At 42.2% G+C, this 21231-nt stretch overlaps 1 protein-coding gene across 1 annotated transcript in view; it reads left to right on the forward strand.

Moving 5' to 3' along the window:
• AGBL1 (AGBL carboxypeptidase 1) overlaps nucleotides 1-21231 on the forward strand; it is a 272595-nt gene that overhangs the window by 7309 nt on the left and 244055 nt on the right. The window contains exon 5 of the mRNA XM_086471611.1: nucleotides 1111-1204. Coding sequence (XP_086327737.1) covers nucleotides 1111-1204 — 94 coding nt within the window. The remainder of the gene's footprint in view (nucleotides 1-1110; nucleotides 1205-21231) is intronic.

The raw sequence follows: 21231 nt of genomic DNA on the forward strand, positions 1-21231 counted from the left end.
ATTATTTTACGGTGTGGAACTAAAGAGGATCTAGAAGCATATAAAACTGTAAGAGTGCTTAGATACGAAAACAGAAAAGATAAGTGCTTGGTCACAATCTCATGCAGCAGTTCTTTGCTCTGGGTTGCTCCCTTCACAGTCTCTGGAACCAGTTATGTGTGGCAGCCCACATCCCACTCTGGGGCAGGATGAGTTCAAGCAGCCTTGTCCACCGCCCTGTCTCTAATGAGTTACCAGCTAGTGTGAAAGCAGCTGGCAAGCCTTGCAAAGCTTTCCATCACAGGATAACTTGGCGGTGACACGGTAGGACTGTAGGAGATGATGGGCCCTCTGGCAGCTCTCTGATGACCGTTGGGAGATATTTACAAAATAGCCAAAACTCAGCAGTGGGCAGGAAGCCAGGTCTCCCTCTGGCCGCTCTTCATTACTGATCCTTTCACCCTGTTTGCTTGTATTTAATATTTCAGGTCTGTATTCGTCCCTTCTTTACACAGAGATCCTGTATCACAGTGGGGAGGTCTAGCTAAACACCTGGTTTATGCATTGGGCACTTTTTAAATCGATGGCAAAATTTATCTATAAAAGTTCCTAGTGTGTTAGCAAGTGAAGGATTAAAGGCAAAATTTGCCTAGCTGAAATTAAGCTGCATTCAGAAGCACCCCTACCCCTTAAAAACCATTTCCATGCTGCTGAATAATACTACAGAATGAAAACTGCCCTCCATGCCCCTATGAAATACACTGTCCTTATTGAGTTGCCTGTGGGAAATGTGGGATGAATTCGAGCCCTGGCACTTTGCTGGGAGATGACCCTGTTTAACTATAATTTGTACTCTGGAGAGTACAGTATTTACAGGAAAAGGGGTTTTGGAGAACTCGGTGAAGAACTGTAGGACCGTTTTTGTGTCTGATTTTGGCTCAGATTGTGTCCACAGAGAGCTTTCTGCTTCAGTTTCTGTGTTTCTAAAACGACCTGTGAAGTTCAATTGGGAGCCCAGAGAAAACTGCTCATAGCCCCAGAGGCAGCTACTCCCTTCCTTGCACCACCTCTAAACACCATGTTGCAGATTGCCTGCTTCATATCTGACTGCTTTTCTCTTTATTGGCTTAGTTACCACAGGAACCACACTTGGCATCAATGGAGCCATGGAGCTACTTTTCAAAGTCATCACCCCCTACAGCAAGAGACACGTCAGGACAGTCAGGTAGGCAGTATCCCCAAGGGAACCCATCTTTCCAGGACAGTAAAAAATAAAATTTTGGTTTCACTTGAAGGGGCAAAGAAATCAGAAATGGATGCGTAATTTCCACTCACTTTAAATCTGCAGGGTTTTTTAACAGGCAGAAATAGTTCCCTGAAGGACATGTTAATGCCATGATTCATCATATGATTCATGCTGGTGGCCGTTTATTTGTAGTGTACCCTATACAGGGATGGCAGTTTGATTGCCAGGTATTGCCCTTCATTTCCCAGTCAGGACAGGAGTTTGAGAAGCATGTGCTGGCAGCAGACAAACCGCTCCTGCCTACCCCTTAGCAAGAACCTCCTGCCGCCACTGGCCTGGGGACAGGTACAGCAGAATTGTGGCAGTGCTGCCCTCATCCTCCTTTTGTAGGCAGTTGAGACCATGATATTCTGGAAGTGTGACAGTTCTTACTAGTACTAATCTGGGTCTATTTTAAGGCCATCCCAAATATTTCAGATAGTTTTTTTCTGAAGACAGCAAGTCCATTTTGTATCTCCATCTTAATGCCGAACATTAGTCCCCAAGTTCTCTGTTCTGACCGCTTCTTCAGATGCCTTTCATGGCAAACTTTGTAATGTGGAAAACATCCACAGAAGGACATAAGGCATTTCTGTGGCTTGCTCATTACAAACAGGAGGAAGAATTTACTGCTATGAGCTGTGCTCACACAATCACATTTGCTTAAGCAACACAGAACCTGCCCATTCTCCTGCTTAGACATGCAACGCCTTGTAGAGCACGTGGTCCCTATTTGTTCACACATGTCTTGGCAAGGACATGGCAACATTCAGTCAGTTTTGGCTTCTGCATGGACCCGACATGGGTGAGGTTCATGGCTGGTGGTCACTGAGGAAGTAGCTTTAGGCTGAGCATCACTTGTAGGTAAGAAGTGGATGGACAAACACGGCATGACAGTTTGGCCGCTACTTACTCAGCTGTGGGTGAGGTGGGAACCAGTCACTCTGGATGAGGGCACCAGTAAATAATGTCCATCTTGCTGTTACCATCAAAGACTGATACCAGTTCTCCCAATATGGCCAGTTACATAATACATTGCATGGGAAGGAATTTGAATTAATTTCCACTATCCGTAAGTGATGAACTTGCACATCAACACATGGTACTGTTGTTTGCTAAATGCAGCACTCTTCTGGTTCTTCTGCCTACGTGTCCGGGGCTATACAAAAAATTTGAACAGTTTGCTTTGCTAAATAAGACACAGAGTGGCCCAGCAGATACACAGCTTCCCGCAGCTGCCTTGTTAATAGAAGCCAACTCACATTTGCCTGCATTTTTGTCTTTCTAGTATAGTGCTAAGTACCTGGAACTGCTTCACAGCTTCAGTTCTCTCTCAGCCAGAGTACCTGTGATTCCTCTACATGGTCTGTCCAAAAGTACGTCAGGTTGATTCCTACACAGGGATTTGGGTATTACCCAACTCAAAGAATATTATCGCTAGGATATTATTCCTAGGATATCTGAGCACCCTCCAAGATTCCCCTTAGGCTTCACGTTATAAATTTAATCTTTAAAATTAAGGCAGCCTGGAGAACTGCCTTTTTGTGTGACAAGGCTGCTCAGGATGAGTTAAACCCAGATCTGGGCTTGACTTCTGAGGCAACCAAAAGTGATTGATGGATCCATGCCTGTGTTTAACTAAGCAAGCAAATTCCACTCAATTCCATGATTTCCTTCCTATGGAACTGTGGGCTGTGATTAGACTAATGTTAGTTCTACTTCTGTGATAGCCTCATAGGTCAGGATCTGTGTGTAATGGGACTTGGGCCTGTATTAGTTCTCCGTTAAGCAATGGGACTGGCTGCAAAATGAATTTTGTGCAAAGCTGCTTTTTCCATTTGCTGTTTCCTCTGCGGGAAGTGGAAAACTTGGTAACTGTCACACATTTCTTGCCTGGCTTTTTGCTGATATTCATTTGGAGATGCAGCTAGTGCTGCTGAGGGTTGTTGTAATGTAGGCTGTAAAGTGGTGTAGAATACTCACTTCTAAGCAGAAAGGGAATGAAATAGCCTTCACAGAAAAACGCTGCTTTTGATTTCAATAATTCCAAATTGCCAGTGTGCAATATTTCAGTTTTTCTTCCTTTTATCTGTTGTATAAGAATTGTTTTGACCTCTTCTGTGGACCTTTTTTCCATTTGGGACATGCACACACAAACCAGAAATTTCCCTCAATAAAACTCCAATTTTATTGCTAATAAGCCATTTTATTTATTGATGAAAAGCTTGGGTTTATTTTCCCTTTGAAAAAAGGTAACTTATACATTAATTGTTGTCTACCTGATCTTCCTCATTGCTAGTTCAGTTCCCTAATTTCCTTTTTTTCCTAAAATATTTATGCTCTTAAAACACTGTTGTATGATTGTGCAAACAGAGGATACAATCTTTCCTGGGACCTAGTTCACAGAAAAAGGTGATTTGGCTCCCACCTACACTTGGTTTTACAAACAAGAGCCATAAATCAGCTGAAGCCTGGTAACCACTCAGCTGGCCTGCCTAGGGTTCAAAGCTACTTGTTTCATTTCATAACTAGGAGCAGCTGAGAAGGTGAAGACAGTCTGTTTTACATCAGAAGTGCAGGAACCTGTTTTGTTTTAAAGAATGCTTGCAATCTATTTAAAGGTACTAGTTCCTTATTATTTAGTTGGGACTGTGCTTGCTAGCAGTTCATTTGGAAACACTGCTCTCACTGGGGAAGGTAGGTTCAAGAGATGTTCTTAACAAGAATTTAGGTCCTGAGACCAGAAATCCAGACTATGGAGTGGGTTACAGATCTTCTTTCCCAGCATTAGTGAATGTCTGAGATAGCTATGGTCTGCAAATCCCAGGCATCTTTAGAGTTTGTCAGAAAATAGAAGTGGATATGTGTGAAAATGTCTTTCTATTTTTTTAAGCTGCTCTAGTGAAAAATTTGTAGGGTGACTGGGAGAGGAAGCTTATTGGTGGGTTTTCTGAGATGGGGAGAAAGAATAAAAAGGGGTCATGTGCTTTGTCTAGTTCAGCATGTGATTCTGGTCATCTGACGCTGGTGCAGCTTTTCCCAAAGTTGCTGTGGCTATGCTGAAATCTGGAGTGGGTTATTTTGGTGTGGTTCGGTCACAAAAATATCTGCTTGTTTTTGGCTATCGGTATGGGACTTGAAGAGAATGCTAGTCTGTAACTTGCTTGTGGAGGAAAGCTCCAATGTCCTCCCAGCAAGCCTCTGATCCTTCCTTTGTATTTGCTCTCGATGCTTTCTCTCCATTTCATAACTATGTGCGACCATGATTTGCCTTGCTGCTGGGAAGGAACAGCCGGCAACTGTGGGGGCTGAGATTATCCTTGTTCTTTGATCGGCTGCCAGGAATGCAGCACTGAAAATGCACCACTTCTCTTGTGGATACGCCTGCATTCTCCTGTCCTGGGCGACAGCAGGACCAAGGTCACTTTAAGAATCTCCCCTGGAGAGTGCACTATGAGAGCTATTTATCTAGCTAGCTAAGATGTGGAAACAAGATACATAGTTCTATTTATTTTTCCCGGTGGCAAAGCTCTTGGTTATTTAGAATACTCTCCCGTGCTCCAGTTGACCTTCTCTGGGTGCATGCCAAGTAGCTCTGATTCCTCTGAGACTGTGACTCATGGACTTTATTGGTCTTAGTTAGGCATTTGAGGTCTTCAGGTTGCTGGTGTCATAACTGTGTGGGTCTCTCCAGGACTACCCATATCTGAAGTAAAAACCACATGAAAAAATAGAGAACTCTGAGGTTTAGAGGACTCTTGAGTTAAGCACTGTGAAATCCAAGTGAGATGGAGACTCTCGACTGTCTTGCCTGTGTGTCATGATGCTGTGCTGCAGCAGAATTTTTCTGATACCTTTTATAGGGGCTGTTTAAAATAAAGCCAGATGATGTCCTGTTTTTCTCCGTTCTGTTTATGTTAGTAGCTGGGATATCTGATAAAAGTGTGTGTACTGGATGCCAAAATCTTCACTCCATCAACACCTTCTCTAATGCAACATCCCTGATGCCTCACACAGTGCAATGGTTCCTGCTCCTGTCAGCTTACTTATTCCCCATATGTTCCTTATCTTCTACTCTTCTCCTACTTTCCAGTGTCCGTTTCAACACCCTTTCTCACTTTCCCAATTTACTTGTTCTGAGAGATATTTGGATGTGTTGTGGGCAGCTGGGTGTGGAATGTAACAGTGGCAGATGTTTGCTCTCTGGCCAAGCAGGAGCTGTGTCTCCTCTGTATGACTGTCTCCAGGTGGCCAAGCATCAGATAATCTCCCCAGGCTGCTGGCATGTCAGGCCAATGGCTTTGGAGGCTGTATGTTGTATGTGACTACAAGTTGTGCAGGCTTCTTCTAGAGCTCCTCAGGTTGAAGGTAGATTATCAAAGTGAGTGAAAATAAAACCCCAGAACCTACGATTCTTTCATATGAGGAAGATCTGTATATTAGAAAATGTCAAATGATTGTGTGATTCATGCCTGAGTCGTTCCCTCCATTTTGTTACCTTTTTCTGTTGTTAAAAAGTTGAAGGGCAGTCTTATTTCTGCGGTTTTAGTAAAAGAAATTTTACAGTCTTTTGTTTGCTTTGCAAAGCTCTTTGTGAGTACCTATTTACCACAGTGAGCAGTGATGGCTAATTGTGAGTGTTCACATAAACCTCATATGAGAGATTGCAACAAGAACGAGTATTTGTCAGAATAAAAACTCTATTTCTGTGAATATTCACAGAACTTGGCTCTCTGTACTGAGCTGTTCCAGTAAAGTTTGACTACTTAATTAAAAGTGGAAAGTGAATAAAAAAGGTCTGGGAACGAGGCCAAATTAATTCCCTAGAAAATGTGATATGCAGAAATTATCTGCCTTTGCTCAATGTCCAGCATTGCTCACTTCTGATACTTGATCACAATTCTTCTTATGTTCGGTGCTCATTGAATGGTCCCACCTCCTCAAACATGTGCTGATAATCTCCCTTTCCATTAAGGGAAGGAAATCCTCTCATGTACCTAATCCACCTGAGGTGGATATCTGGACTGCTCACATCCTAAAGGAAAAAAGAAGCAAGTTCCCTTCATCTGTATTAAATGTTTGCCTCTAGAAACTTGAGCTGTCTTGGAAGTGTTTATTTCTCTCTGAGTGGAGGATGAGTCTGGAGTGGGTAACTTGGAAGTAGAATGATGGGCATTTAAGATTAAGTCAGGTAGTCAGTTGCTGAGAGAAAGGTGGAAAATGCAGTCCCCTCCAACTAGTGTCAGGGCTCAACACCCAGGAAGAGGAAATGAGAACACAACACCACGTGTGACTTTTCTTCAGTGACGTGTGCTCAGAAGTGATTTGAGGTGAGGAGTGGCTCATGAATCTGAAAAATGCAAGAATAATAATGACACTGTTGCTATGGTCGGGAAGTGATTCCTGTATCAAATACTTTTGTCACAATGTGAGCTGAGAAGATGATTTTTACTGGAGTACTGAAAGCAGAGCTCATGCAAGTGAAGAGGTGATGTCAATGTGATCGAGAGTACATCTAAAGCTAAAAGCCCGAATCTGATGGGTCTGTATGTAATTGGATGTTGTGTCAGATTGACCAAGGAGAGTACGAAGACCCTGGAAATGCTGAAGATGTAAGAGGCTGCACACAGCTTCAAAACAGGCTTTGAATATATGTGTGTGCGTATATATATTATTCTGTTCTTCTATGAAATCTGTTTTGTTTTCACACAACTGAGATCCTGTTTTCTCATCTTGGGACTGGTGGTTTTAATGTAAGATAAAATGTAAGCATTAAGCCTATAGTGTTGAAAAGTGACCAAGCTGCCACATCAACAAACGCTTGTAAAAATGGTCTCCTGTGATGTTAACAACAGAAGAAATCAGAATGGCAGTGGGCTATGTCTGTTTTAGATGAAAACAAGAGATGTGTAGCGGGGATGACCTGAACACTGGAACTCTTCTGTTAAGAATGATGGAGACACACATGGAAGAAATACAGTTGCAAATGAGTCCTAGACCCAGTGCAGGCGGTTAGTTTCCTCAGCCTTAATCCTGGATAACATCTTGCTGGTAGACTACCATATACATTTGCTGCACTTCCATCTCCTGCATTGTCCTAAATTTTCAGCTGCTCTCTGCTTGGACAGAAGAACATGTTGCATGACCATTGCCAGCCAATATTGAGAAGAAGAAACTCAACGCACCAACATGATGATTAGTTCCTCTGCAACCTGATATGGTAGCTGTTGTGATGGTCTGTTTTTGAGGAATGCTCCACATACTGCTTTATGCCTTTGTTTATTTGGCAACGGTTCCTGATAGCAGATCAAAAGCAAATCATCCTTAATTCCTCTTGTTAGTCTGTGTTTTGCCATTAATCGTGTTGAGCGGTTTGGATATTTAATTGGGAAGTAACACACAATTCTATTGGAATGTGGTCAGAATTAATCAATGCTTAGTGCCTGCTTATTTTCAAATTGCTATTTGGTTCATTTGATCCCTGTAGAAAATTCACAGGAGGGGCTGAAATATTTCTTTTGAGCTATGTCACAATTAAATGACATGCTTCCCATCTGGCCTTGATCTAAATGGGATTTAGCCTAGAATTTCTCCTAAATAAAACTGGTAAGTAGTGTTCTGAATGAGACTATGCCAGCAAAAAGGGAAGAAAGGTTGTCTTTAAAATTCTTGTTTATATTATATGTCTTTTCAACTTCACTAATATCTCAGATAACATGGAGCAGCAATGGGTACATCACAGAGATAAGCAAATAAACCCTAGTGTTCGAATTTAATGCAATGAGCCATTGTAATAGAAGAAATTATTTTGGAGCAAAGGTGTCTCAGTTTTATGCAGTTCCTTCTCCGTTCTTTTTACGGTCTGTGTGTTTTCTCTCAAAGAATGACCTGTTCTAATATTAATAATGAGTTATAAAATCTCATTTCAGACTGATGGTATCTTGGTGCTGTTTTGCAGAGTAAATAGTTGCATTGCAGAATTATACTTTACTGGCATTGTACCGTTAATAGCAGCAGATGAGAGAAATTGAAAAATTAAGGGGTAGAGGCAAAGGAGAAAGATGCTTTCAGATGAGATTTGAAAATAGATGAAGAATTGATGAGGCATAGGGGAATACCATACACCAAGGTTACTTCAGATGGCTGGACGAACAAGTTGCATGCAGAAACCCTGGTGCCATCTCTTGGTAGCCTCTGGTATGGCAAGATTAAGCACCGCTGCACCTACTTCTATGGTGTAAGAAATTGGCAAACGAATGCTATACAGAGAAATCCACTTCTAATCTTAACTTGATATGTCATGGGAAGGGAGGAACTGGTTTATAAATGGACCCACCTAGTGAGACTGCTATTTTGAAAGGGGTTTGCTTTTTTCTTTTAAATCTAGTACATGTTTTGTCTTTCAGGTAGAAGTAACAATTTGAAAAAGAAGCAATGCTTTCAACTGAAGGCCTTTTTATGCTAGTCTATTACTTCTTTCCCTTTGAGCTAGCAGGTTATATTTGGAAAGGCGGTATGAGGGCAAGTTGCTGCTGTTCTCGAGTTCTTGACTTTTCACCCCCGGTGGCTATGGTAGATGCAATTCATGGCTGACCTCACATGATGGCTTTGGGTATGTCTATACTGCAGGCAACTCTGTGCTCATTGGCTGGGAGATTTTCTCTGCCTTAACTTTAATTTACCTCATTCTGCTAATAACTGTTAAGGCTTGCAGCAAGGCTTCCAGTGTGGGCTACCCAAGCTTCTTAGGACATGATATCCAGTCTGGTTGTATTCATGTTGCTATATCTGTCTTGCTGTCAGTCTTTGTGCTGACTACACTAAAGTTAATGCTTGGCTGCCTCACTGCATTGCAATCGCATTGCTGCTTAGAAACTGTGAGGTGTATCTCTGACGTAGCTGGGGAAAACACTGTTACTTCCATCCAAACGGAAGGTAGGACTTCATTTCGTACATCAGTTGCATCTCAGAGCATTTCCCAGAGTTAAATTAATTGCTAATGTTAACAATGGTTCCTTGCAGCTGAGTATGATAGTCCCATAGAATTATAGGTGAAGGCTGGTCTGTACTGATTATACTAAGCATTTTGAGAGTAGCACAGAATGACCAGAGTGGAATAAATCAAAATTTTAAAAAATTAGACTAGAGCTAGAAGGATTAAAAAATACTTTGCAATCTAGGAAGAAATGACTTCTGGAAGTTGATATGTTACCTGAGAGATGAGGAGTGGGCAAGATGTTCCTGATCTGGAGGTGCAGAGGAAGGCTTTCACCAGTGCTGGTAGGGCTATAAGAGTAAAGAAGGCAAAAAGTCTAATGGTAGAAGACAAAAGATCTGTCTGAAGTGCTAATCTGAGACATGGTGTGTTACTGTGGGCATATCACCAGAGAAGACTTCTCATATGCTCAATGCACACACTTAAAACTACACCTTTCTAATGCCTTTCTAAGGACAGTGAAGGTATGGTCAGTTGTGTCTAAGGCATTCAGAGAGGACAGAGATGGAGGGGGCAAAATGAGGAAGGGGAGAGAAGAGCAGAGGTGAACTTGTGAAAGGTCTTGTGCTGAGGCAGGATGCAGTTGAAGAGGACTGTGGAGTGAATGTGGAGCTGGCAGAGCAAGGAAAGGGTTGAGCCACATGGTTGTGTGACCTTGTAAGCACGCTTGAGGTGGATGTTAAGTGCCAAAGCTTTCAGAAAGAATCAGCCAGACAGCTCTGGGGGACTGGGACTGAAGGGAAGGGATTTCTAAGGAAAGCCAGCTGAATTTGTGCATGGAGGTTATGAAGAGGTGCCTACCCCTGCCTGTTTGCAAGTGTCCATTTTTCTGTGTCAGACAAAGAAAAATATCCCCCCTCAGAAATCGTTGAGTTGGGTAATGACGTGAATCTCTGATAGAGGCCAGAGAGTGAGTAGATAAGGAACTGAGAGCACTCACTTGTGTGTCAGCGCATATGAAAGCCCAGGAATCTCCTCTTGCTTTTGCCTTTCCCTTGATTTACTGCCATTTCTCCTCCCACCCAGAAGCCTGTGAAGGGGGTAGAAAGCAGCTGTGAAATCCTCCCTGCAAAAACTTCCTGTCCAAAGGTAGACAAGGGAAATTTGATGGAAACAACAATGAAAGGAAGCCTCAGTGCAGAGCTTCTACAGCAACAATTTTGCACAATACTGGCACTGATCATGTGCTGTCCCCACAAGGAAAACAGCCCTAAGCTTCCTGGGGTTGCTGTGGCTTTTTTCCAGCTCCATCAGCACTGGCAATGCTGGCAGGTGAAGTTGTAAGCCAGTCTCTAGACCTATCAGTGGTTTTAAAGTACAACAGTGATTAGACCTGCCCTGAGCAGAGTTATATGACACAGTGTCAAAGCCCTTAGCAACAGCCTCTCTACACTAGGATTCCCTGTCCTGATAGCACCGTTGGAGCTGCACCAGCTGTAGCAGCATTGGGGTAGCTGGTTTTAGCAATACAGAGGCAACACAACAGTGTTACTTCCAGTGGGCAGGGGAGAGAGCTCCAAAGTTTTCACAGCCTTTTTCGGGCTCTTTTGTGTAGTTATCAAATGCTGATTATGGAGAAATGGGGAAATACTCTAGTATTTACTAAGCACAGATGAAGTGAGTTTTGTTAGGGTGAGAAGGTTTTGTAGCAGCAGTGCTACAGATGCAGCACAGGTCTCTGGCTTGCTAACACTGGCAGGGCTTTTCTCTGCCTCTTTATCTGCAGGGCAACACTTGGAATGGCAGCAATGCCAATAAAATCTGCAAATAAACCCGGAGTGGAGCTGCTCTGGGATGTGTTCAGAGACAGGGAGTGAAACATGGAGGGGAGAACCTGAAAACTTGAGGAAGTGGCTGCTGAGGAAGAGCAGGGCTGCTTACTCCTAATATGGACCAGCTCTGGGGTTGGGAATAGAAACTCCCGCTGAAGTTTACAAACCTTGGAAAGGTCATAGCTCCGATACCAAGCTTTTATTGTCAGGCTGCAGCAACAGAACAGAAAAGAAAGAATAATCTGATATCTTTGGCACATCTACTCCATGAGTTTCTTTCCTCCCCTATGTTAAATGGATAGGGTTTGGGCTTTTCATGGACCATAGGACATACATTGCAATGGCACAACAGCTCTCGCTGTCTACTCAAAAGCTTCATTTCCTTCTTGTTTATCATTGTTTGAAATTGCACTTACATATTTGTGGTTATTCCAGCTTTCACCACCTTCCAGATTTTTCTGTGTAAGAAAAAAACAAGTGCACGTGGAAGAACCATCCTGATAACGATCATAATTTTTACTGTGCTTTTTAATTATTTATCCCCATTGCTTCATTCTTGTATTTACAGCTCAAGTTCTACCAGCCTTGGCTTTGATACGGTCTGTTTTCAAATCCCAGAGTCTGGCTTAATTATATCAGATGGAAACATTCCAATGAAAGGAGAGAGGAAAAAAATTACACTAACATTTATTGCTTAGGCTTCTGCGAATTACTGCTTCAAAAAGCCCCTGCAGTTATGCCAGTGTGACATTGCAGCTTTCAAACAGCAAATATCAGGAGAATTTGACCCAGTATTTGCTGCATTTCAGCTTGTTACTGACTTTTTCTTCGTTCTAAATCCTCTAGCATTTTAAGTGTTGTGAAGAACAGGCACCAGCATTAAGATGTGACCAGATTATTGCTTAATAAGAAATTATACATGTGTAACTGAAAAAATTCATTAGTCTGTGGTTGGCTGGATCAACCACAACAGTGAGATGCTGGCTTTCAACCAGCCTTGCAAGCTTCATGATGTTTTAGTGACCTGTGTTGCACTCAAGGCTTAGTGCATGCTGCCTGCTCCCAAACCTTTCTTGTAGATGTGGGGATGAAACCTGAGGCTGTGCTTTGGCTGCTGTTGGTAGTACAGACTTGCTGCTCATCCTCCCAAAGTCCCAATGTATCCTGCATGTTGAATCTCAGTCACCAGCTGGGCAAAGTGCTGTATGGAAGATAATATGGGTGATCTAACACAATACTATTTCTTTGACTCTTGGGAGTACTACTAAGCTAAACGTACTTCTCTTTCTTTCTCAGGACTCCTACCTATGCCACTGTCATCTCATGTAGCCCATTGTTGTTCTTTGAACTGCTAAACATCTTGAGGTACTATGGTTGCAGAGAGCCTCATCTGTGACCTGGAGCCTGCATTTCCGTGCAGTAAAATGTTCTACTTCTGAGCTGCAGAGGCGAGGACAGGACAAGGACAAATTCATAGCAGGTGTTGGAGTGGTGGTGCATATGCTGCTGTTTGGGGCTGTGGCCTTTCGTGAAGGTGGCTCAGTCTACTTGTACAGACAGCTTCTGCAGAAGATGCATCCTCATTTGCAACATCTGTCCTATTTAGTTTGAACCTGCTCACATGTCCTCAGATGACTCTTCTGCTTTTTCTATCACAGCTCAGAGATCTTACGTCCAGAAAGCTGTTGTAGGGCAGTGTGGAAGTTGTTCACTTCCCACACCTTGGCTCTTTTACCTTCAAAGATGTGTCTCTGTTTACTACACAATAGAGCAGTAACCCCATTTCCCTGTCCTACCTGTCGAGTGAGACAAACCACAGAATGGCAGAGGGAGGCAAATGGCAGGATGGCTTTTTTTCTGCTGAACGTTTGTTGAAAATCCCAAGCAAGTTGATAAACTTTCCTCCCTGCTCTGCAATTGCAACATCTATTTTCTCAAAGACTTCATGCTTACAATACTTGCCAGTGGCAAAACTAGTCAATACTATGTGTTTCTAGCACTGTTCTACAGGTGTCTTTCAGTTCTCTGTTTTGACAACACACCGTGGGTAAAATTGGCATTTCTTTTGCATACAAGACAGATCTGAAAAATTTCTAACCTGGCTGTTGGGGTTGACTGAAGGGACTTGGGTCAATGAGGGCTGAGTTTTCTGAATGAGTGAATAGATTTTCAGAGGTGTTTAGATATGCGAAGATGAAAGGGAATGTAACCATAACAGAAAGCCTCTTGGCAGGTTAAAGGCTTAACTTGTACAGTTAAAAGGTAGTTCTGACCTTAATATACTAAGGGGCTTTCAAAACTCTTGCTGAGTGCTAGCTGCGTGTTTAGACATAAAAATGCCTTTTAAATTCAGGTCAAGATGCCTAATGTGAATCTGTAAGAGAAGGCTACTTTGCTTTTCTCAAACATGTTTGTGCATTGTTCTCAATTTGAGACTTATTTAATAGTACCAATTAAGCTCAGTGTTGTGTACACACATGGCTAACAAATGAATCCCCCAGTATTTCCAAGCATGTTCATATTCAGCAGCATCAGTTAGGACCACCAAACTGTAAAGCGCCTAATTCACAGCAAATTCAGTGCTGAAGGGCTAAGTATGTATGTGAGGGAACAGTCATTGGAAAAGATGAAAAGCGGCTGGAAAACAGGAGAAAATGTGACAGCTTCTGCATGTTTTCTTCTATTTTGTCAAAATTCTACTTCTGTGCAAGCTTTTCAGGCAGCTCTAACTGACCACCATCCTTTGGGATTTAGGTAAGAAATGTATAGAGACTGCCTAAGCTGTGTGCCTAGTGAAGAAAAATAATGCTTAACTGCTTGGGAAGCACATGGAGATTGATAAATGGAAAGTGTTGCATGCAAGAAGATTAATTGGTATGAGTATCTCTTTCCACTTTCTCCCTACTGCCAATGTGGATGTAATATTGTGTGCTGTCAGTGCTGCAGGTGATGTGTAAAGAGCAACTCACACGTTTAAACCACGGCCTTAGTACTACAGGCAGAGTGTAACTGGGCACATCACCAATAGGCAGAACTGAGTAGGGCTATAGGGTTATGTTATGACAGTATTGCCAGTTCACAAACACCCAAGTTGCAGCTTGTCGTGTAGCACAGGAAGAATGATTCCAGTTGCTGTGCCTGCATGAAACTGCTTCTTGCTCTGGTATATTCAAAGAAACTCTGTAAGCCAGCTCTATTCCCTAGAGGTTTTAAGCTTTGTTCCTTTTGGCCAGGCTTTATGGATGTCCATCATCTGAATAGGACCAGAGGGGAAAGTGAAGTGCCATGTGAACTCAAACTGATGGATCCATTTCTAGAGCCTTGTAATATGGAAACAGTACCATTAGATTAAAAAACAAACACAGTTTTAAATCTTGTGTTCAATATCAGTCATTCCTTCTTTTATTCTGAAGCATCTGACTTTGGCTCAAAGAAAAGGCGGCCACACAAGTCAGCCTTGTTTCTTGGTAGAGAGCAAGGAAGACGGTGCTTTTTAAGTCCTTCAGCTTCATATTTCACATCATTTCCAAGTCCCTTAAATTGTACAGACTTTAAAAATTACTTTCCCTGGAAGACATTTATTTGTTTGATTAAAAAGACCAACCAACCAAACCTCAAAATACTAAGCAGTGAAACTTCAGGAGCAGCTGAAATGAAAACTCAAATTTCCCATCCATCGCAGCAGCCTAGTTACACACCATAAAGGTTGCTGTTTTGAACGCTGCTGCTTTACAGCTCAAGAGCACCTTTCATTACAAAGTGCTTTTTAAAGATGTACCCTGAGATTACTGCTGCCTTAGAGATGGTTTGTACTAACCAGTAGTCAGGGAGAACTACAGCTCTTAGCCTTGATTACTTTGAAACCTGCCTTCTTTTTGTGCTCTCAAATTGCTCTGGTCACAAGCAGTGGCATGTTAGATGCCTCACTACCTAGACCGTCAGCAACACAAGCTGCCCTTGGATATCTCACTGCCAGCAATTGATACTATCCATAAAATAAAAGTCTTGCAGCTGTTTGCAGGAGATATAATGTGAGTGCAGGCTCATTTTCTGGCATCGTAAAGTCCTGGGTACCCCCAAGCTCTAACTTCTTTTTTATAGTTTACCATCAGAGACTCCCCAATGGCAAAGAACCTGCAATTCAATTTCTCTTGAGGAAGGAAGTCACTGTTGTCCTGCTGAGATTTGAGCCTAGGGTTCCTGGGTATGTCCCCAAGCAGTGCCCTTTGGCTGCTTCATGCAGTAAGCAGGGTTTTACCAGGTATGTGGATCGTGTCCCTCTCCCTGCCCTTACTCTGGGTGTACACAGCATTTGGAAAAGTTCAAGGCAGAATGGTCCAGAAGCAAGCAGAATGGGGCTGGGTCTCTCCCATGTCCATTGAGCACCTAATTCACCATGAGAATGTGCGTGTCAATCCATGGAGTCTTCAGAGCAAAAGCTGCTGGGCATGGTGAACTGATAATTTATGAATAAATTGACAACTAAGGAGTGATCTGACAGGCCACTGGGCTCTTCCTCACTAATAACTGGATTGGGATTGGAAGATAGCTGTCTAGGGAAAGGAGGGGGATTTAACCCCCACTCACTGACATGCTTTAACTGTGTATGAGATGGCTTTTAGGGCTGTGCTTATGCTTGTTAGCAGATGTGGCCTTGGTAAGTATCCCTACCACTCCTTAATCAATCCAGGATAGCATCAAGCCCCTTTCTCAGTCCCCCTACGTGTGTTCCTTGGGTGGGAGAGCTGGATTCTCACACTACCGGCCTGAAATTGCCTGGGTGACGAAACTGTTAAGAATCCCGTCTGACTGTGATCCTTTCAGTCCCTTCCTCTTGATGTGAATGACAAGCTGTCACAGCCTGCCTCAGCCATATTGGTGACATCTAACCCTACAGAGGGAGCTGACAGGAATGGGAAATCTTCTGAGGTATGGCTTCTGCCTGAGGAAGCAGTGCCAGCTCTGCACCATGCTGTAAGAAATGCCTGGGCATTTTTTTGGCGAGGATTTAAGTGTGCCTCATCTACCTTGTTCCTTGTTACTACTTTGAAGCTAATTTAATTTAGACCTGTAAAGAATAGGTTGAAATTTTAGGATACAGCTGTCTCTCCTTCTGTCCTTCTTCTACATGAGAGAGTAGGACACTTGTAAGGATGCCCGGAGGATAACCCAGGAGTGACTCTTCTTTCTGGGAGGCAGAGATGAAAGATAGATATATATATATTTTTTTTTTTACTGATTTTAACCTAACAGGCTCCAGGGCAGGCAGAGATGTTTGGAAGATGCTACAGTGAAGGCTTTGAGCTGAACCTGGGAACTGAGATATGCTTATTGCATTAGCCATGAGAGCAAGAGAGGACCTCACAGTGGGGCTTCTGCATCACAACTATAACTTCTTTACAAGGAGCAGCGAGTCTTTTGGGGAACACATTGACTTCATCTCGCCAAAATGCAAGATAGGAGAAAATATCCTCCTGGATCAGCCGTAGGGTTAAAAAGCAGGGAAACTTCATTCCTTTTGCTATTAAGTCTTGTTGGCTATTAGCATTGACTTTGGCACCTATGCACACTTTTTTCCTCACAACCTTCCATAAATCTTTAAAGATGGGGAGGAAACACTGTTCAGTATGCATTTAATTTCTGTGCATTTTTTGTTTGTTCATTACCTCTATTCTGCAAAATGAATTGCATCACAGAGAATAGGTTCCATAGATGTATATTTGTGTTAAAGACAATGTGTGCTTTTCCAGGAAAAAAAGCTGGTCACTGGAATTAAAGTAACCATTATGTGATTTTTTTATTCCCTTTCCTTGATCATTACACTGAAAGCACATCTGTGCACAACAGCTGGATTTCCAAACTCTGCCTGTTGGCAGTGTGTGGGGCACTGCAGACTGTGAGCAGGCTTTGCCTTTAGCATAAGTTTTAATGCCTAGCTAACAAGCTGGAGTTAAAGTGGACATGATGGGTGTTTTTGTATAAGTCCTAGAACAGCAGTGCTATGAAAATGCCAGCAGCATAAGCAGCTTTTGCCCACCCATATTTCCAAGGCTTGTGAAGCTGCTGGTTTCAAGCATTTAAAACAAAACAAATCACTGTGCAAGTGCCTGCATATTTAAAATCTGTACTTCTGGGCCACAAGGGAAATGACTATTCAAGGCATCTGTCTCGGATGAGATCTACCTTCTGGTAGGATTTATGAGGCACCTATTGCCTTGGTGCCTACATGTTGTTTCCAAATGCCTCTCAGTTGTCAAATGTGAAATTGTCTTTTGAGTGAGTTGCTCTGTGAATGTGTAAACTCTGGTAGTTAAGTATGAGTCCCAGGGGTTGGAGGTAAAATGCAGCCAGGCAATATGTATGCTTGAGGGCTCTTAATTCCTCCCAGAGACAGGGGCTATGAAATCTTAGGGGCTTTAAGCATGTAAGCTGTAATACCTTGAGCACTCGGTCAGGGTGCCCATTGTGCTAGATGCTGTGCAAATATATATTGCATGGTCCCTGGCCCACACCGCTTGTGATATAAATAAACATGACAGTAGCAAGTGAGTATACTGTGAAATAGCAGGGTGAAGGGCAAAAGGAGGGAGCATGGGCTGAAGCAATGCGGGTTGCTGGTCAGGGGCAGAACCTTTTCTTATGTTTCTACAAATATAGTGCTTTATGTCTTTATCTAGGTGTGATTGCTTTTAGGAATTAGGTCAGGTATCAAGTTGAAAAGGCATTTAATGAAGCAGCAAGTCATTAGCTTTCGATAATTTGGAGAGGATTTTGTGCTTAAACATGTAGAAGGTACAATGCCACAGGAGAAGGAAGGCTAGTTAAATTACTTGGGGACTGATTTGCAGAGCCTGTTTGGATCATTTCTTTGTTCGGTCTTTGGCTTCTCTGCTGATCCCTGTCCGTAGTTCCAAGATAGTCCTGAACAGGTGGGCACCAACATCAATGTGTCCTGTGAGTCTTACAATCCTTTCATGTAGTCTGCCAGGCATCTCTTCTGTAGTGAGGTTTTTAATTTTCAGGAGTTGTTGTTTTGTTTTGTTTTTTTAATAATGGGGTAGAACAGAAAAAAATTATCTATTCAAGAAACAGAGGCACAGCATTGTCCATCATACTGCCCACTGCTACAACCTTTTGAGCTGAGATCAAAGCAGAGAAGAAAGCCCGAGACAACCTGCCTTTCTGTCTCCTCTGTCTGCAGTAATTTCCAGCTAACACTGTCCTGGTAGCTTGGCGTTAAAAGGATGACCTAGGCATAGGACTTCTTTGTCTATGCTCTTTAGCAGCCTGGTTTTACTGGCTAATCCAATTGTGCTTTGGCTTGGGAAGCAGAGTTTTTCTTTGTTGCTCCTGGTTCCTAAGCACAGGATCTGGAAGTTGTGTTTGTCTATCTGTCTGCTAGTTGTACTCCTGCCCTGATATCCAAGCTGCTGACTTGGAAACACTTCAAAGATTTCCATTCTTCAGAGTGGCTGTCTCAACTGCTACTACAGGGAGTTTTTAATGTTTTCTGATTATGGAGCAGCATTTATTATTATGCCTTTTAAGATAGGGCAACTTTATACATCCTTTTTTTGAAATATGAATCTCCTTTGAGATACACTGGGCTGATAAAAGAGCTAAGATTTTTACCTACATATTACAGCAAGGAACAGAAAATCAGAGGAAGGCATCTGGACAGATTTGGCAGGTTTTTTAGTGATTTCTCTCCCCCCCTGTTCCTTCTTGAGACAAATGGAGAGTTCTGCACTGGGCATGCTATCAAATTCTCTGGTCTAGCATATGGCTCATCAAGTCATCTTTCTTGTGCTCTTAAACTTTTCCTCCTGTTCCTATCTTCCCTCTGCCTCATCTTTGCTCTCACTCACAATTTATTATTTCCTTCTTGCTGTCTTCCTGTCCCAGGCTTACTCATCTCATTGTATCTTCTGATGCCAGTAAAGATGCTTGTTGGTTTGCTGTATAGTGTTAAGAGGTCCTGATATCACAAACACCATTTGTCTGGCTTTCTGTAAGCCTATCGATGCATCCATCAGCTTGCTGCTGTTTTTAATGAAAGTCCATTCTGCATTCTCTTCTGTGACTTCTTACTACTTTTCCATAGGGTGTTTTATATATTTGGATTTGTTCAGCATCAGATAGGTAATATTCTGGGGATACTTGCTGACAGCTGACTTAGTGTAAATTACATTGCTGATTTACAGACCAAACTTAAAGCAAATACAGGTAGATAACTCTATATAGTATAGGTACGAACCCCTTTCCCAGGATGATTGTGGATGTTAAGAGTTTGCATGAGTTCAAAAGTGCCCAGCAAATATATAGATGCAAAATCAACTAAGAGCTAAAAAACCTCCCAAAGGCACCATTGCTAGCTTATGAAATCTTTGGCCTGGAACCTGCTGAGGTCTGAGTCTGTTCTGGAAGTTCTAGCACTGGTTTTGTTCTGGTCTTTCATGCTTCCCTTGGCCACTGTTGGCCACAGGATGCTAGACTATTTGGGCTTTCAGCTTAAGCTGGTGCAGCTGCTCTTTTCTAGCCTGGCTATTTAACTGTGCTTAGAATACCTGTTTCTCATTTAATTTCCATTATATCTGTGATTAAAATGTAGGGATATAGGACTACAGTCATTCCTGGTTAAGTTTTTTCAGACCCTTTCTTCCTTGGCAACTGAGCTTAACTGTCCCATGACAAGTAATTCAGGCTCCCTTTTCAGACTAGTTAGGTTGTTTGTCCCATTGCTGCCAACAGTATGTTTCAGAGCTTCATTTTCCAGTGCTTAAAAAATCCTGTAATTTCCACTTGAAATCTATTCATGGCTATTTTATATCCATTTGTCCTTATGCCAACTTTGTTCTTCAGTTTATGTATCTTTCTGCCTTCCTCAGTGTTTACTTCTCCCCTACCCAGTGTGTTCATGCAGAACAATCAAGTTGCCTCTTAACTATCATTTTGCTCAGGTGACAAAACGGTGATCTTTAAGACTCCTCATGACATATGTCTCCGTTACCATAATGATTTCCTTAGCACTTTTCTACATAGTTCCTCATGAGTACTGCACACAGCTGTTCAATTGAAGCCTTGTAGGAAAACATTCATACTTTCCCTTCTCCACTGGCAGTGGCTTTCCTGAGACTTGATCTGTACTTTTCATGGTTTTCATCCTGCTGGATCATGCTTGTTCTTATTCTCTAATGGGCTCATATATCCAGGGTGTCCTACTCCTTTCCAAACCATGAGCCCCTTCTCATAACAGCAGTTCTTATTAAACTCTAAATGTGTAACCTTGCACTTTGACTATTACATTTCATCACATTTCTATTGCTTCAGAACTCAAGAACATCCTGTTACTCCTGAAAGATATTCTGGACTCTCTGCTATTGGCAACAGCTCCTGACTTCACATGGTCAGCAGATTTTGTTAGTATACTCTGACTTTTTGTGCCAAGGTCATTAATGAAAAGATAAAATAAGATCAGTCTCAAAACATCCTTGAGGATTTCCACACATAACTTTCCTCCAGACTAATAGTTCCTTTCAGCACAACCCCCGTCATTGCCTTTTTAACCAGTTCCTTACCCATGTTGCAGTCCTTACACTAATCCCCATGTTCTCCAGCTTGGCTAATAATTTCCCGTGTGGAACCATATCAAATGTTTTATTGAAGTATAGATAAATTAGATCTACCATAATTACCTTGTCTAGAAAAATCGGTTAACTTATCAAAGAAAGATATCAAGTTAGGCTGGCTTGATCTACCCTTGGTAAGTCCATTTTTATCCCTTAAACCTGTTTTATGTGTTTTTCAGTTTACCCTCATGTCTTTATTTTTTTCTTTCAAAATTTGTTCTAAAGCAATGTGTACTGTTGAGGTCAGTCTACTGGGTCTGCACCTGCCTATGACTAACTGTAGAACACATGCTGTAGGACATCAGAACACTGCATATTGCCTATGCCAAAACTCTTCTGATGAATTATAGTATTTGGAGACATGAAACATATTAGTTTGGTTTTGCTTTATTTTATTGCAGTACTATGCACAGACATAGGATGAGATGTGTCTAGGCTGTTAGCCTGGGATGTGGGAAATCCAGCTATCTACAGCTGCAGGTCTGTAATGTTGCTTCAGAAGTAAGTGGTGATTATGAAAATGTTCTGATTGTGCTGGAATCTGGGCAATACTACCTTTATTTTTTTTAG

Source organism: Leptosomus discolor, chromosome 11 (assembly GCF_034619465.1).
Source record: "Leptosomus discolor isolate bLepDis1 chromosome 11, bLepDis1.hap2, whole genome shotgun sequence".
Classification (NCBI taxonomy): Eukaryota; Metazoa; Chordata; class Aves; order Leptosomiformes; family Leptosomidae; genus Leptosomus; species Leptosomus discolor.